This window comes from Pocillopora damicornis, chromosome 2 (assembly GCF_964200805.1).
Source record: "Pocillopora damicornis chromosome 2, jaPocDami1.2, whole genome shotgun sequence".
NCBI lineage: Eukaryota > Metazoa > Cnidaria > Anthozoa > Scleractinia > Pocilloporidae > Pocillopora > Pocillopora damicornis.
Genome location: NC_142671.1, coordinates 9,125,950 through 9,143,088, shown reverse-complemented (window position 1 = coordinate 9,143,088; position 17,139 = coordinate 9,125,950). Strand labels below are relative to the sequence as shown.

Genomic DNA, 17,139 nt, shown 5'->3' with positions numbered 1-17,139 from the left:
TCAACAGACAAAACCTTTTTGGGAACTCCACGTTAAAAGATCAAATGAGGCATATCCATCTTTTTAATCTAAGGACTTCATTGCGATAATAAATGTTGGGTCTTGTTTGTTGTAATACCTGCTTCAGCCGGCAGCACGTGTTCTTCCTCGTTAACTTGGCCTGCACCTAACAGAAAATGAATCAGTTGTTTATATTTCTTTATTGCTTTTGCAACTCATTAATGGGAGTTCTTCTTCAAGTTCTTCCAATATCGTTAAGGAAAAAACAGATAAAGGTGTTACCACCTTATTTGAGTTGGTTACCAGTGGTTTCGTACCGACTCACGGTCGTTTCATACCCGGTCGATTCGTATCCAGTCAGTTGAGTTGTTTAGTACTTAGCTCGGTCGTTTCGTACCAATACTAATAAAGTATACTGTTAATGTCAAGTATGTTTAAAGTGAGGTCTCTTATTTTAAATAGCGATACAACCTGTGCAAAACAAGTTTTGTTAATGTTGCATCCATTCTTACTACACGACCACCAAAGGTATATTGAATAGATAAATAAAGCTATAAAGAAAATTAAAGAATAAAAAGTTTTCTTTTTGGTCCTTCATCCATTATTTTGACATAAATCAGCTTCCTAACTAATGTATCTTGTATTCATAGATTATTCTTTTTGGTTTGTCTGGATAAATGCCAAAGATCAATTTAACAGAAGTTACCTTGCTCTGGATCTGCTTGTCCAAGTTGCACCATTTCCACCATTTCAAGCATTCCATCGTCTCCCTGTTCCTGATCTACCGTGACCAATCAACATACATGTACAATAAATATTCATATTTATACATGTATACGTGTGAACTTATATATATATGTATGCTCATATAATCTAACATGCTGTGAATACTCTAAAAGTGACCTTGGATAAGTTCTTATTATATTTACTGAGCTTTTCCATTGATGCGATAATGTGAAAAATAATGGCAATTGAACTGAGTGGAGTACAATTTGGGCTGAAATCATACGTGTGATTTCAAAATCAACCAAGCGCATGGCGCGAGTTCGATTTGAAATCACAAGTATGATTTCAGACCAAAATTGCACGGCACAAGGTTCAATTACCACTTTATTACATCCATTTTAAAAAACAAGAGTTTTGGAAACAAAGATTGCAAAATTTGCCACATGATACTCTTCGTCTTTCATTTTCCTGCAATTAGATTGGTTACTTTATACAAGCCTTGAAATCTGATTGGTTGTTTTGTTTTCAGCGTAGCCTCCTCATTGGCCGGGAAAATGATGCGATTTAAAGGAAGAAATGGTGCACCAATCAGAGCTAATCAAATTACAAGGACCACCAGTGATTTCAAAATGGATGTAATCAAGTTTCTAATTCCATTAATTGCACTGAGCCATATTATTTTCAGGCAAACTGATATGAGCTTTTCTTTCTTATCACAAAAATATGATACCTCCCACCTATGTAGTGACTTAACAGTGACTAAAGAAAATGGTAAACCTTACTTTGATGATCTTGTTGTTTTTTACAGCAAGAGAAAAAACTGCGCACATGGTTCATCAAAATTCGCAGTTTAGGTCGCAATATGCCCTGCACCTATTAGGGGAATGAAAAGTGAATATTTCATTAAATCTGTATAAATTAAGATAGAATATGATAGAGAGTTTACAAATGTAACTTTCATAAACAGTGATAAAGCTTATCATACAATTTAAACACAAGGAGAGCCGATTGCTAGAATAAGCCTGTTAAGTTGCATGGCCATTTATCGAATTCTGATATTTTCCATATGCCTCAACATGGACTATGAGAAACTGTTCAAGTAGCTTTTAGAAATTTCATGTGCAGATATTTGTAATAATATTTTTCAAGGAGCGGGAAATTTTTGTGTGAAACAAATCATTTTGAAATTCAATGTCACAGCCGTGTTCATTTGCAATCGCAACATTTGATACGCTACCTACTTCTTTCTTTTATGAAAAAATTCTTCCACTTGACGATAATTCCACGATAAGGTTTTTTCCTAGGAAGCCTACGAAGTATATCTTTCATTACCACTTTTAAGCATTCCGCGAGAATACGCAATTAACGCATAAACACGGTGGAGTAATACGTCATTGCACTTTACTAATTTACGTCCCTGACATACCTGAGGGGTTGATAGGGTGTAGATAATTGGATTCAAGGCTGAGTTAATTGGCAGTACAAACACGGCGATCCAGGCAGGAAGATCTCCTCGGGGACTGTAATCTTTTTCAACCAAAGACCTGATGCCCATGACTATTATCGGCATCCAACAGGCGCAATCTGTGAGAATGATAAAGAAGACTCTTTTGGCCAATGCTTTCTCCCTTCTGGAACTTGCGTTCTTCTTTCTTGCCTGCACCTCTCGTCGGGTTCCTTCCCTTGCAAGCTGACGGCTGGAGCGATAACTTTTAAGGAAAATTGCGACATAGGCCACCGTCATGAACAGGAATAGGAGGAAGTTTAACCCGACAAAGATAGCGATGGAGAACTCCCAACCAGCTGGAAACCTGTTGGACAGTTGCAGTGGGAGGCACACAACGGAACGTCCGTAGTAGGCAGGGCGCCCTAGGGCGTCATAAAAGTAGCCAATGTCACTGAGGGGAAGGAATGCGATGACAAAACTAAGGACCCAAATAATCGCGCACAGAATGTGTGCCTTCCTGCGAGTCAGCCCTCTGCCATGGTATGGGAAAACGATGTTCTTCAGCCTGTCAGCAGAGATGAGCGCCAGTACCATTACAGACACCTCACTGGACAGCACTGAGATCGCACCTGTAACCTGACACGACAAACCGGATCGCCACTGGAAGTCATGCAGATAGTAACTTCCCGACCATAACAGGTCTTTGGCACCTAAGGTGACCAAGTAAACGCCCATCAAGCAATCCCCAACTGCTAAGTGCATTAACATGATAAGCTGGACTACGTTTCTCTCTTTAAAGATTAGACGCCACACAATTACGAACACAGCACCAAGCAAAGAAAGGATTCCGATTGCCCAAATACTTTTACGTGGAGCTGAGTCGCGGAACATGCTCTCGCAACTGGCGAAGCTGTCGTCGTATAAAGCGGTGCATTGGGCGTCTTCTTTTGTCAGATGACAACACATAAGACTGGTGTCCACTATCCTATAATCCATAATGTAGAGGGCAAATACAGTGAGGATAAAAACGCAAAAGATATGTTGTCACTCACACTGAAAGGTCATGATCAAAATATGGGGTATAATTTATTTTCCAGGTTGCTTTTGGCTCAATCTGGGGATAGTGAATCGAATGGTCTTTGAGGCACCAAACTTTCCGCTGATTTTGAAGCTAAGTGAGGTAGGCTGCGATTATATGGGGCCTCAAAAAAGGAAAAAGGAAACCATATAATTGCAAAAGATTGTAACTTCAACAACAATCTCTGTATAGCTACAAGTTTTCAGTAGGTTAAACTGACCTAAACCAGCTAAATATTTGCGGAGTCGGTATTGCAGGAAACTTGAAACATAATATAATATAATATTGTACGTTTCACTGACCCTTAAAAAAAACTTACACTTTCATGATGTCCTTCATTCCATCGAAAAACCCGTTAGGAAGCTCAGACATTTCGTTATTTTGCATATTCCTAAAAATAAAAAAGGCTACCATCGATAAATAGGTATGGATAAGAAATTGAAACTACACCGTGATGTCAAAACGTGTGCCCCCTTGTTGCGTGTTTAAATTATGTTTAAACACCGTGAAGATTCATCCTTTTTTATAGCCCAACGTCTCCGGATTCCAGTCTAAATCGATCTCGGAACAAACCATGAGGTTTGTGTAAACTGGCGATCCCGATTTCTTTAAAGGTGCCTCTCGCTCTGTGCTAGCAATAAATACCTGTAATCTTTTCTCAAAAATAAGCCAGTTAAGTTTTTTTACTGTACCATTGTACCAGCGACACATTAACTGCAGTAGGATCAAATTCGCTAGAATTAAAGCAGTTTAGTCGTTAACTCTTTCATTCCCAAGATCACATTAATCATTCTGCCATCCATTCAGTCATTCTATTGTTAGTTTGGAGAATTTGGTGCAGGATCTTATCCTGCATATCTTAAGATATCTCCAGTTTTTAAGTTACGGTGGGATGTATGCCATTTTTGACGTATCAGCAAACTGGGAAAGTAATTTTGCGTCCACTTCTTCCAGAAAGAAGATATTATCGTTTGTACGAACGAAAACCGTTTTCTATTACTCGCTCGCTCGTCAAAGATCATGCCACTTGGTATTCGTGCCGTTGCTCTACCAAGCAAAAGATCGTTTGGGCAAAGATATGCACCGTCATCAGGTGACGCAGGGTGCCTTCCTATTGGTCTTTCATTCAGCAAGTTGGCGACCTCGTAAAGTACTGTTTGTAACTCTGAGAATGTTAAGGTACTATCGCCAATAGAAGCGTTAATAGCTCGTTTTACAGATCTTATGAGAGCTTCTGTGACTCCGTTCTGCCAGGGTGCGTCTGCGGATGTAAAGATCCACTCAAATCCCTCAGTTATGCCAAAACCTTTTAGTTTGTTCCAATCCCAAGTCTTGGTCATATTAGAAAGCTCTTTATTTGCTGCGACGAGTTGGGTACCGTTATCTGAGAATAGCTTAGATGGGTAACCATGTAGTGACACGAATCGTCTGAAGACCATTAGGAATTTGTCTGTACTATAGTCTGCTGCTATATCCAAGTAAACTGCTCTTGTCCCTAGACAGTTGAATATCACTCCATACGCCTTAGATGTTGTTCTTTTCTTTACTTCATCGCGAATCTTGTAAGGTCCAAACAAATCGATGCCTGTACTGCTCCATGGAGGGGCTGGTTTCAGCCTTTCAGTTGGAAGGTTGCCCATTACTTGTTCACTGACTTTTTTTATCAAGTTTTCTACAAACGACGCATTTGGACTTGATTGATTGCACAAGTTTCAACACTTTCGGGATCCAGTACCTGGTACGCACTTTGCTGGCTGTAGTTAATATCCCATGATGCCCTTTTCTCATCTCCATCCATAACTCGCTTCGTCCTCTAATCACATATATACCATCTTCTCGCATCTTAGGACATAATCTTTTGTACTTCCCGTTCTCGATATCCTTCCCCATGTCTTGTTGAGCTTCACGTATCCAAAATAATTCAGCCCTTTCCAAATCATGTGGTGTGAGATCACGTGTTGCGTTTTTCAGAGATGTTTTGTTTCTGTCATAGAGTTTCAGAACTCTTGCCGTCACCCTTAAGAGCTTGTTATAATTTGAGTACTTGGTGATATCAATCCTTCCTGCAAGGGTATCCTGAAATCCTTGGATTTTTATAGCCAGTGCCGTCTTGACTCGTTCTGGTAGTTGTGATTCTAAATAATTGCGAGTTATTGGCCAATCATCTTCTGGTTGTCGTAGGAATTCGGGTCCTTTCTGCCATGCGCTTTCGAGCCCGATATCGCTAGGCTTCTTCCCTCTCGTGAGACAATCAGCGATGTTGTGTTCGCTCTCTATCCAGTACCAATCTGTGTGGCTTGTTCCTTCTTGTATTTCTCCAATTCTTGTGGCAGCGAACGTGTTAAAACCGTAGGAATTTTTCTGTATCATAGCATGTACTATTTGTGAGTCAACAATGTGATAGATTTTTTGAAATTGGTATCTGCATTCTTTCTCAATGAAGGTCTTGAGACGTTTGTTCAATACTGCACCACTTAGTTCGATACGATCGATAGATATTTTTTTGATTGGAGCTAGGCGATTCTTAGAGATGATCAAGTTACTTTCAAATTGACCATTTTTCCGTTCCCAGCGTACATACGCGCATGCAGCGTAGGCGTCTTGAGATGCATCACTAAATATAATAAGAATAGGTTCTCAAACTGCATCCGACGGCTTCACGCATTTCATGAATCGTACTTGATCCATGTCTTTCAAATCTTTGAAGAAGGTTATCCAGTTCTCTCTATTCTCTTCAGGAATGGGATCATCTCAGTCAAGCTTCTGTTCACTTCCCCATAAGTGCCGCATTAGAATCTTCGCTCTTACAGTGAACGGTCCAGCTAGTCCGAGAGGATCATAGACACTATTGATCTGTGAGAGAATCATCCTCTTCGTGAGTTGTTGAGGGGGAAAATCTGTGGTTACGTTATTTGTTTGTAAAGCATGTCTCTTTCCTTTTGGTGAGAACTTGATCTTGACTTCAAAACATAGCTGATCTTCACATGGATTCCATTTGATCCCAAGTATCTTTTCGGTCGACGTATGCGGTGTCTGTACCATGATCGTTTCTTCTTGCTTGTTAATATCTCCTGAGAATATCCACTCTTTAACTTGAAATCCTCCTTTAATAATAGCTTTCTCTATGTCTTGGCTAAGGTCACGGGCCAGTGCAATGTTATCTTTGCTTTCGATGATATCGTCCATGTAAGTGTTGGTTTGAATTATGTCTGCTGCTTCCGGATAATTCTTGCGCATCATCTCTGCCGTTTTTCTCAATGCTACAGTGGCGATCGTGCCGGAAAGTTTATCTCCAAATGACACTCGCTGTATTATATAGGTGTCTGGTTCTCTCGTACTATCCATGTCGCGCCAAAGAAATCGGTGAGTATGTTGGTCTAACTCCGAAGTTTTCACTGTGTGGTACATTTTCCTAATGTCTCCCATGAAAGCAACTCTGTTCTCTCTAAAGCGTATCAAGACTCCTAACAAGTTATTGAGCAAGTCAGGACCCTTCGCCCAATACTCGTTTAATACGTGCCCCATATAGTTCGCACTGCTGTTGAAAACTATACGGACTGGAGTAGATTTCGATTCTGGTTTGAGTACTTCGTGATGAGCAATGTAATGCGTAGGGCCTGTGTAGTTTGTTAATTCTTCCTCGGATAGCTTTCTTGCAACATTTCTTGCCACCATGTCCTTTATCTGTTCGTCATACACTTTCGCGTGATCTGCGTTCTTTCTGAGTCGTCGTTCGGTAGCAGCTAATTTCGCCATCGCTACTTTGCGGTTGTTAGGAAGCTTATGGGGGTCTTTTATCCAGGGGTATTCAGCGGTCCATGAGTTGTCTTCACTGTTAAAACTTAAATTCCGCTCAATTAACTCCAGTTCCCTTTCTTCCTGTATGGTATAATCTTTGGCGCCCAAGGAGCATTTTCCGCACTTGCATCCCCCGCACTTCGGTTTGCACTGTACACCAAGTGCCTCGATAGTGTAAAAATCTTCGACATTGACTTTGCCTACAAAGTTTACTCTCGCGTTTCCAAGATTATGGGTCATGCACGTTTCTTTAGGCAGTGGGTGAGTTCCTCCAACGCGTCTTCCAAAACGATTTTTCAGTAGTACAAGATGCCCATTATTCTGTTCCCTTTCCGGGTGAAAGGCGGCGTATTCATAACCGATCAACACAACAACTGGACCAGCGGGTCGCGCTATTTCATCCTTTGAAACGTTTCTAAATAGGTGGGCGATGCTCTCTACGTTTACACGCTCGATATCAGAGGTGATTTTGTTGATCCCATATACTTCGAATTCCACGGCTTGACCTCGCTTGTCCAAAAGTGGTAGCTTGTATTTCATTGTTTCGATTTCCTCGTTCTGCCCTCCTATCTTCACTATTGAAAGATTCACTTTGACTCCAGTGAGTTTCTCTTGTTTCGCTTTGGCGTTGGTTATGAAGCAAAGTGAGGCTGCGTTGTCCCACATTACATTAGCTGTCCCCTTCCTGGTTTTTACTCTCTGTACTTGGAGAAGACATGTATCGACGTTGGAGTCGCTGCATACATTGGCGGAGGCAGAAGCTTGCTGGGGTGTACTTTCATCGTTTTCGTGAATTGATGGGTGATGTTTCCTCGTGCAGCCATTCACGCCGCAATCTCTTTTTATCCTACAAGTCCGCTGCCTGTGACCAGGCTTAAGACAAGCCCAGCATGCTTGCTTTTCTTTGAGAAAATCCCTTTTTTCGTCAACTGTCTTAGCTTGATAAAGTCGGCAATTTGACGTCCAGTGCTTACCATGCTCGTGAATCAGACACTTAGGCCTAGGTTCTTTGGTACTTTCGTCTTTTCCAACTGTGATTCCCTCCGAGTAATGTGCTGCGCCCTTGTGATATTGGTTGCTGCTTCCTGCACAGAGTGTAGCACTTTCGTATTCAATGGCATCCCTTTGACTCTGTAGAAAGTCGAGAAGACTTGGAAATTTGTTGCTTTTATCAACAAGACTGTCACGAGAGCTTACCCGTTCGGACCATTTCCGTTTGATATCTGACGGGAGTGCTTTCTCAATGACGCTGACTGAACTTGTGGTCGTGATCTCTGTTTCCAAGCCGAGTCCTTTTAGGTTACGATAACCATCCTCTTTGAGGGTTACAAATTCTATAAAGCGTTTATCTTCTCCTTCTCTGAGCATTCTAAATCGCTTTATTTCGTCAATGATGACATCGGCAACTTTGGCTGGATCTCCATATTTGTCGTCTAAACGATGCCACATCTCGTCTATGTCGTCGTCTACGCAGTTCACCAATCTCGCTGGCTCCCCCTTAAGACAGGTGCGTAGGACGTACGCTGCGTCACCTTTTCGGATTTGAGTCATAACTTGCTTCTGGAAATCTCTTTTAAATTGCGGATACTCGCGCAGTTCTCCGTCAAAGTGAGGCATTCGTACCTTTTCTAGTTGTAGAAAGGAAGCTGAGGCAGTAGACTCCTGCTTTGTTTCTTTAGCTTCTTCCACATTAGCGTAGCTTAGCGCTATTTTCTCCTTTATTTCATGATAACAGGTTTGGATTGTAGCGATCCAATTTATTTCAGCTTCTGCTGAGTCTTGAGTTAATAATTGTAGCAGTTCTGCGTTTGATCGTTTGCATTCCAAAAATTCTTCTTCAATTTGCGTTTGTAAATCTCTCAATGCAAAATTGGGAATTTCTTTAGATTGCAGAGCGTGCGAGATACTTTTGTATGAAGCTTCGAAAACTGCGCGCGCTGTTTTCTGTCTTGTGCGTGCTTTATCAATGTATTCTTGACGCTCCGCGTACGCACGTGTTGATCTTTCTTTCACAGTGATTTGTTCCACATATTTGATTTTGCGATTGGTCGCCTCATTAAACTTCTCTTGGACTTCCGTCATCCACACTTCTGCTTCTTCAGACTGATCGTCTGGCAATAGCTCGATGTAGACTTCATGTTTGCCTTCGAGTTCATCGTACGCTTCCGCGAGTTTCGCATAGTTTGTTTCAACTATTTCTACGACTTGGTTGTTGTCTATCGACTTGGTGAGGAAGTTACTCTTTCTTGTGAATCTTCCTTTAGCTGTTGTACGCTTGCCTTTAGCCTTCTCGATTTCAGCTGCGTTTTCCATCTTCGCTTATCCAGTTGTCGCTTTGTAGCAGACCACCGTGGATTTTGAATATTTTACTTACTATACCTCATTTCAGATGGGGGAGTGTATTGCTTAATATGTTATCTACTGCGCTAGCTAATTAAGGCCACAATTTTCAATTAATTAATACTAATCGCATAACGTGATGACGTCATAAACGGAATTCACTGTATTACGACTTGCTAGTCAGAAGAACTGTGAGACACCACTGGATTTTGAATATTTTGCCAGTCGAAGATTAACTCAGTCCACGGTTTTAAACAGCTCCTTTATTGAATCATCGCTTGGAGTAGTCGCGTTCAAAATCCAGTGGTGTCTCACAGTTCTTCTGACTAGCAAGTCGTAATACAGTGAATTCCGTTTATGACGTCATCACGTTATGCGATTAGTAATAATTAATTGAAAATTGTGGCCTTAATTAGCTAGCGCAGTAGATAACATATTAAACGATACACACCCATAGTGGTGCCATTTACGCGATTATTACTCGGGCATGGATGAAGTGCTTGCGTTCACGTGCCTAACATATAATATCCGCTTTGTTCCTTCGTTGCTGAGATTGACCTCTCCATAATATAGCGCTATTTATTCGTACCCGTGACATAGGCTCTTTAACTATTCTTTTTCATGCCAGTAGACATCATAATGTGCAAACGGTGTCACATACATTTTAATATATTTGAAGGATAAAATTTCGCACATTCAGGAATTGTTTGAAACAGCCTCCGCTTTCCTTCTGATATCTCTTAAATATGAAATTCATTTACCGAAAATCCAAAAAAGGTTATAGATACCAAAATCAGAGATCCGCTCTAAAAACGGTCTCCAATGACTTAAACCACTCAATATAAAATTGCATATCAAATTTACATATGACGCACATTCACAGCCTTGCTCTCAGGGGTCTTCCCTTGAAAATCGGGATCAAATATCCGTAAGTAAAACAATTCCGAATAGTTTTAGGAATATGGGCTATTGTGGTAGTTATGAGTCAGAAATCATCGATGTCTATTTTTGAATGCACGACAGACAAGTACTCTTGTAAATCTTTCAATCAGAAATACTTTTTAGGGAAAACTGCTTTTGAAAAAATTAGTTTATCACTTTCGATATACCGAAAAATGGTCGGAAGTATACCCTTGACGCACGATATGTTATTTCATCGGCTGCTCGGAGGTAAAAAATTCTTGCTTTTCACCTCTGAACTAGCCACTCGGTACGTGCATACCATGTTTTACATAGGACGCCTGAAGTCCCGAAGTCCCAAAAAAAGCACTACACCCTTGTTCCCTTTTTTCACACCTTCTGATTTTTGGGGGATTTTGTGTCCGGCTTTGAAGCAATTAGTTTTCCTCAATCGTAACATACTTTTTGAGCTTATAGAAGCTAACGTTATGATTCAGATTAGCGCCCAGGGCGACGACGACAGTGACGAAGACGTAGTAATTTGTAAACTGATTACTAATTTTTTTTATTAATATTCAAAATGTCTATGATAACTTTAGGAAAAAGAAACAGCGTAAAAGTTATACTAGAAGTATCTGTCGATCACTGTGGCAGCTTGGTGAACTAAAAAGTATTTTCTACAAATGTTTTCCAGGCCTATTCAAGATAATTGTTGCTCAGACACGGAACAAAATAGCATATAGTTTTTTTCAAATGTTTAACCCAGGCAACTCTTAGGTGGAACAAACCGTCCCAGTCAACTCAGTAATCATATAAATAAATATCAAAATTGAAAGGAGCCCTTACATAGTAAATTGCAAATAGGTCAATTTATTTTCAAATGAAAGCGTGCATTACCGAAATCTTTACCAAGTGATTTTTACTGTTAGAAAAAAAAACACAAACACTCACAAAGATTCCAAGGACTTCAAGGTCTTGAATATTCCTGCATGAAGGCTGCTAAGTTTGTTGTTGAAGATATACCTGTGATTTGATCGGAACGATTGTCAAAAACGCAAACAACGCTCTATATTTTCTGTTTTGAAGCAATGTCAAAAACCCGGCTTTCTTCGTGTGGTCTCATGCACGAAATCCAACTGATCTTAGTCTAAAACCACAATGCTTTAGTAGCATCATAAATTCAGCTTATAGCAACACATTTGGAGCTCAGAAGTAAGTGGAGTAAAACTTTATTTAGACAGGATAGCCCTTTTTGCTCGAAGGCTGGTATCCATACGGGCCATGTATCGAGGTACAACTATGATCACAATATACTGAAACTTAAATTACGTTAAGAGCCATTGACCGTACGTAAATACTGAGAGTCCGCTGACAGTTGAAAAACTTCTTAATTCAGTTTATTTTTCCTAAAGAACCCTTTTCCTGATAAACCATTTTTTTATGAAACTTGAATTTACTGTCCCTTTGATCTGCTGTTCTACCTTGTTCTACCTTGTATAATAGTTACACTGTAAAATGAAAAGAGCCAAATTGACCCCAAAAGCCAAATTGGCCCCAATTTCTCGAGGGCCAGTTTGGCCCATCAAGGTTCGTTTTGGACTATTTGAGCCAAAACGGGCGTGACAAGTACCATTTCGACCCCTCCAAAATCTGAATTGGCCCTTGTGAATTCTACTTTGGAACTTTTTCTCAATTTGGCCCTTCCAAGAGCCAAGTAGGATTGACCAATTTGGCCCCAACGAGGTGCAATTTTTGAAAAAAAAAGAAAATATGAAAATAATTTTCGTTTTTCGACCATATTTCGTTCCCTATACTATTCCTTATAAAGTGTTCAAATTTTCAACGGTTCCTCTCGTAACTGAACACCGAGTCACACAACGAATTAATCGTTGGCTTTTTCTCGAGACGTGAGCGTGAGCTGGCTGTGATGGCATTAGTCGAACCTAGACCACGTGCGTCGGAAACAATAATGAATTATAGCAGCGAATTCGTCACTGAAGAGGCTGTTTCTTGGCTACAGTCGCATGGAATGAGACTTAAGAAAGGAAAGGTAGGCAAAAGAAATTTCTTAACAACGTATTTTACTGCAACTTTACATTCACAAACTTGACCGCTCCATTGATCTTTGTTCGTATCTTATCTTGCAGAAAAAGACGGTTGCGGTGGCCAAGATCTCCTTGCGATCGCCCAAGATGCAGACGTACCAAGGCACTACATCCCTATTATACAAGAGCGTCTAAAGCTCAAGAAATTGATTGCAATGAACGCTGAACCTAGAGATGACACGAGTTCTTCACCAGAGAATTTGACGCATGAATGGTTCGCCTCTTCTCCCGAGTCTTGTTGAGTCTCAGCGGTTTCGCAACTAAAGTCACGTGATCAAATTTTGGCGCCGAGAGATAGAGACGGTTACAGTTCGAATACTGCATTTGCACAAGATGGATTTAACTTATTTCAAGATTCTCTGATTTTAGGATCTATCACTCTGAATTCTTAATCTTTTTCTTGAAAAGATGAACTGATATTTTTATGTCTATGTCTTTGTTTGCATCCACTTAAGCTGATTTTTTGGCTATCACTCTTTCAGCGTGCAGAATCAAGTCCTTCGAGTAAGACGGTTCAAACGTCGATTGATGATTCAGAAAACATCAGCGATTATGAAAATTTAGAGGTGACATTGGCACCGAAAGAAATGGGTAAATCAATATTATAAATCGCTCAAGGATCTCTGTTTTATGGACGAGGCGACAGAACTGAGCACTGTCTAAGTAAGTTCTTGTATATTAAACTTAGCAGGATGGTGAAGAGTACATTATCGACTACTTTCTTTCGATTATATCCTAAAGGAAAACACACAAGGTGCCAGTTGGTCAGTTAAAGATGACAAATCTCGGGGATTGCACCTACAAAAATGGCGATCGAGATTTGCTTTATTTTTATTGAAATATATTAGATATGTATTTACTTGCACCATACATAAAACAAAGTAAACCCAATTTTTAAATCTGGTAAATTAAAAAATTAGTGAATTGATAGGATGTTATCAGACAGTTTAATTTTTTTGAAAACAAATATTTACCTACAGGTTCCTCCTGAATGGCTTTCGAAATTCCAACTACCATCGAGGGTAAGAAACTTTTCTTTGTTTTGTTTTTTAAGTCTACAAGCAATCCTTATTTATTCATGAATACTGAACTAAAACTGAAGTGCATAGATGTATGATTTCTTTTCTTGATAAGTACATATACAGTTTGGTGAAAATACATCATTGATGATCACCATTATTGTGTTTTTACTTCTTATGCACAGTTTGCTTACAAATATTTTGCAACTTTGTAGTTGCAAAAATTTACTGTTCTCCGACAAATTAATTTGCTCATTTGTTTGTTTTTTTGTACAGTTCTCTGCCTCAGTAGAGTTGGATACCCAGAAGGGATATCTCATCAGCAGTACTCTGAGCAACAGTGGATTGCAAAAAAAAATTATTGCAGAGTATCCTTGTATGGTTAGCAGGATATTAGACTAAGTTGACTTGGAAACTGAATGGATTGGTATGGTCTAAAAATCTATTGCTTCACCTCTTCTGCTTGCAGTGAAGAGAGACAATTTTGTGGTGCTGAATCTCTTGCCTTAAAATAAAAAGTTGCAAAATAATCACTCTCACCTTTTAAGTTCATGACCTTTGTTCTTGTGTGTTTGTCATCACATGCATTTAATGAAGTTGTGACCATTTTGGAGGTACAAGTCCAAAAAACTGCTACTTTGGTACTAAGATGAACAGCTAAAATTTCTGAGCCCATTTGCCAATGAAGTCCAGATACAAAGGTTCAAGTACTTTGGGGTTGTATTAATTTTGCCTTTTTGTTTAGTTTTTTTGATTTTGCAATTTTTTAAAATATTCCTGTTGTCAAACCATTAGATAAATATTGGACATAGAATAGCTGATTTTTTTCAGATATTTTGGGAGTCATACATTAGTTTTTCAAGTCTTGAATGGGAGACAAATTACACACATTGAGCTAAACTTCCACTTCCATTTCTGGTGTTTTAGCTTATAGTTTTAGAAAAACAATATGTATATATAAATATATGTAAATGTGGGGGTAGAGTCTACCTTGGCATAAAGTGCTCAATGCTGTGGTAGTAGAGCTAACTATACATAAGTTAAAGAATTAAAGAGGACACATCAATTCTCTGTGACTCAAAATTTCGCACCTAAGCACTTGTCAGACAGAACTTTTCTGTCTGACAAGCACTTAGGCACAAAACTCAGTCACAGAGAATTGATGCATCCTCTTTAATTCTTTAACTTAAGTGTGTATATATATATATATATTCTTTTTTTCTGGCTACAGGCGCTTATTGCACTTTGGCTTGATTTTAATGTGGTTGTAAAACTTGTTTTTATTGCATAGAGTAGCTGATGTTGATTCAGCAATCAGAGATTATGTCCAGCACAAATTTTAATTGTTGGAGATCTTCAATACATCAATCACCTGAATATAGTAACAGAGGGAAGTGTAATTTGTCACTTCTCATAAGAAAAGATTCTTGATGCTCTCATTGGGTTACTTGGCTTATTTATATTTTCTTACAATCGGTCAAAGGCAATTTTGACTTTTTTTAGAGCAAGCATTGCTTGAAATTGGGCACAGGCAGACTCTTGTCACTGTTTCCTCTATTTTCAATGACTTGGCAAATGCCTGCGGTAGTACTTGCTGATAGTTTATATTTTGATAATATCTAGAGTAGTAATATGAGTGCATGTATTCTCACATCCACTGGAAGAATACTCTTTGCTGCTCTAAGGCTCTTTGTTTTTCATATGCACAAATCAAACAAGGTCTATATTCTTGTGCAGGAACTGGACCATTTGTTGCCTCTGTCTTATTTTGATAATTTTCTGTACTTTAAATCAGTCTTAATTATAAGCTGCTTTACATTACCACATTTGCTAAGTCATTGAAAAGGGAAGCTTTGCTCACAAGTGTCTCTTGGGTGTAATTTCTTGCAATGCTTGCACTGTTAAGAAGTATACTGATTTAGGGAAGAGATCTATTTTAGAAAATGGTTGAATTAATGTTAAATATGTATGTATGTTATATTCTTTCACATGATGTTTCAAAGTTTGTCTGTTTTATACCACAATTAAGATTCTTAATAACTGTAAAATCAGGTAGCATAAAAGGTTTTTACAGAAACAATATCTAGAAGCTAATAAATGAGTGTTTGAAAGATAAAGTATGTGGTGTATTTTCATTATTTGAATGTAAGGGGGAAAATCAGCATGGAGAGGAAAGAGCCCTCTACTTCTGAAGTGGCCCACAATGGAGCTGAATTGGCTCTTTTTAAAGGGGCCATTTGTGAGAGGGCTGAAATTTCGGGGGCTGTTTTGGCCCCTATAAATTTCAAAGTGGCCCCTGTATTTTTCAAATTCACCCTTCACATGGTCCAATTTGGCCCCTACAACGGGGTCAATTCAGCCCCAAAATTGGTGCCAAAAACAGCCCCATTTCAATGGGGCTGAATTGACCCTAAGCAAGTGCCAAACTGGACTCACTCGTTTTGGCCCCATTTTTGGGGCCAAATCAGCTCTTTTAATTTTACAGTGTATGAATGTCAGAATGTACGAACGTTTGTTAGCAAGGCTGGCGTCATTGCTTTGGCGTTGCTATAAAAAATAAAATTTCATTCAGCTGATTCGAAAGTTTTTAAGTTCATTGCTGCTAACTGAAAACTGAAATGGCTTTCTACGTAATTGCACTACAGCGTCCATTTTTGACCATAGTAAAATAAAACTTTGCCCTTTATAATCAATGTTTCGTCGTAAAAGTATTGGGATCGATGTTACTAATGTTTTCAGAAGTTGACGAAGTCGCTGCAAGGCTCGGGCAATTTCTATACTCCTGAAAATATCAGTGATATTAATCCTTCGTTTTATTCGGCCCTATGCGTTTACCTTCAAACAGTGGGAATATAAATATTACGCAAGGTAAATTTTTAATTTAATACACTCCGCCTGTATGCCTTCGCCAACATAGCAAATGTACTTTAGCTGCACGTATGCGAATTGAAACAAAAACTTAATCGTTGCAATTATGGAGAGTTTTCGGTTACTTAGTATTCACAGTATTTACGCCACACGAGGCTGCACACTACCCCCTTTCACAATCTGATCTGAGCTGTATGTTGGATGATTTTGGTTTTCGATCACACAGCCATCGGAATGATGTCATAAGTTTACATCTCTCGTTTGCCTCGGTCGAGAAACTCCACTTCGTTCACCGCATTTCAGTCAATGTCAAAAAAGGACCCTGGACGGGTTTCCCGCGAGTACACCACATAGGTAAAACATGACTTGCCACAGCCAAAAGTTTATTCCGAAGTCAGTTCAGTGGTGTTGACGTCCCATTCCTCTATAAATAATTTTCTGATGTATTTGGCTGCAGCCACATTCATTTTAGTACTTCATTGCAAAGCAATTCAGCACTAAAGCGACGTAAGCTTAGGTGGTACTCAGGCAAGTCATTATGAAAAATAATTATATATCAACTACGTCTGATAGAGAATTAAGAGAACGTTTGAAGTTCAATCAATCGGGGTAAAATTTAGGCTCGGTTCTGTTCCCGTTTTTAACCAATCTGAAATATCTGCATTGTTAAGAATATAGAGTGTGCTACTCGCAAGTCCTATAGCTGAGTCAATTTATCAAGTATATTTGTCAATTTATTGAGTATATTTGCTAACAGGGCAACGTTCACCCATTTTAAAGCACTCTACATGTTATATTACATCTGCTCACCCTGCATCTTCTAATGAACTTGCTATGAGCTACTAAAATTAGAATTGT

At 39.2% G+C, this 17,139-nt stretch overlaps 4 protein-coding genes and 1 long non-coding RNA gene across 5 annotated transcripts; 1 reads left to right on the top strand and 4 right to left on the bottom strand.

Annotated features, from left to right (window-relative positions):
* Window positions 1-1,629: 1,629 nt before the first annotated feature.
* LOC149049802 (G protein-coupled receptor GRL101-like) lies at window positions 1,630-3,733 on the bottom strand. Its single transcript, XM_089191590.1, has 3 exons — window positions 3,571-3,733; window positions 2,153-3,158; window positions 1,630-1,635 (listed from the first exon to the last, which is right to left on the bottom strand). Exons 1-3 carry the CDS (start codon window positions 3,663-3,665, stop codon window positions 1,630-1,632), a joined length of 1,107 nt encoding a protein of 368 aa, XP_089047716.1. The 5' UTR covers window positions 3,666-3,733.
* Window positions 3,734-4,096: 363 nt separating this feature from the next.
* Window positions 4,097-4,891, bottom strand: LOC149049801 (uncharacterized). The gene has a single exon (XM_089191587.1). It carries the CDS (start codon window positions 4,889-4,891, stop codon window positions 4,097-4,099), a length of 795 nt encoding a protein of 264 aa, XP_089047713.1.
* A 7-nt stretch (window positions 4,892-4,898) lies between these two features.
* LOC149049800 (uncharacterized) lies at window positions 4,899-5,621 on the bottom strand. The gene has a single exon (XM_089191580.1). The coding sequence runs from the start codon at window positions 5,619-5,621 to the stop codon at window positions 4,899-4,901; it is 723 nt and encodes a 240-aa protein (XP_089047706.1).
* Window positions 5,622-6,002: 381 nt separating this feature from the next.
* Window positions 6,003-9,362, bottom strand: LOC149049799 (uncharacterized). The gene has a single exon (XM_089191577.1). It carries the CDS (start codon window positions 9,360-9,362, stop codon window positions 6,003-6,005), a length of 3,360 nt encoding a protein of 1,119 aa, XP_089047703.1.
* Window positions 9,363-12,599: 3,237 nt separating this feature from the next.
* Window positions 12,600-14,369, top strand: LOC149049798 (uncharacterized). The gene is made up of 3 exons (XR_016183485.1): window positions 12,600-13,203; window positions 13,375-13,416; window positions 13,690-14,369. It is a non-coding gene; the product is annotated as an uncharacterized LOC149049798 (long non-coding RNA).
* The last annotated feature ends 2,770 nt before the right edge of the window (window positions 14,370-17,139 follow it).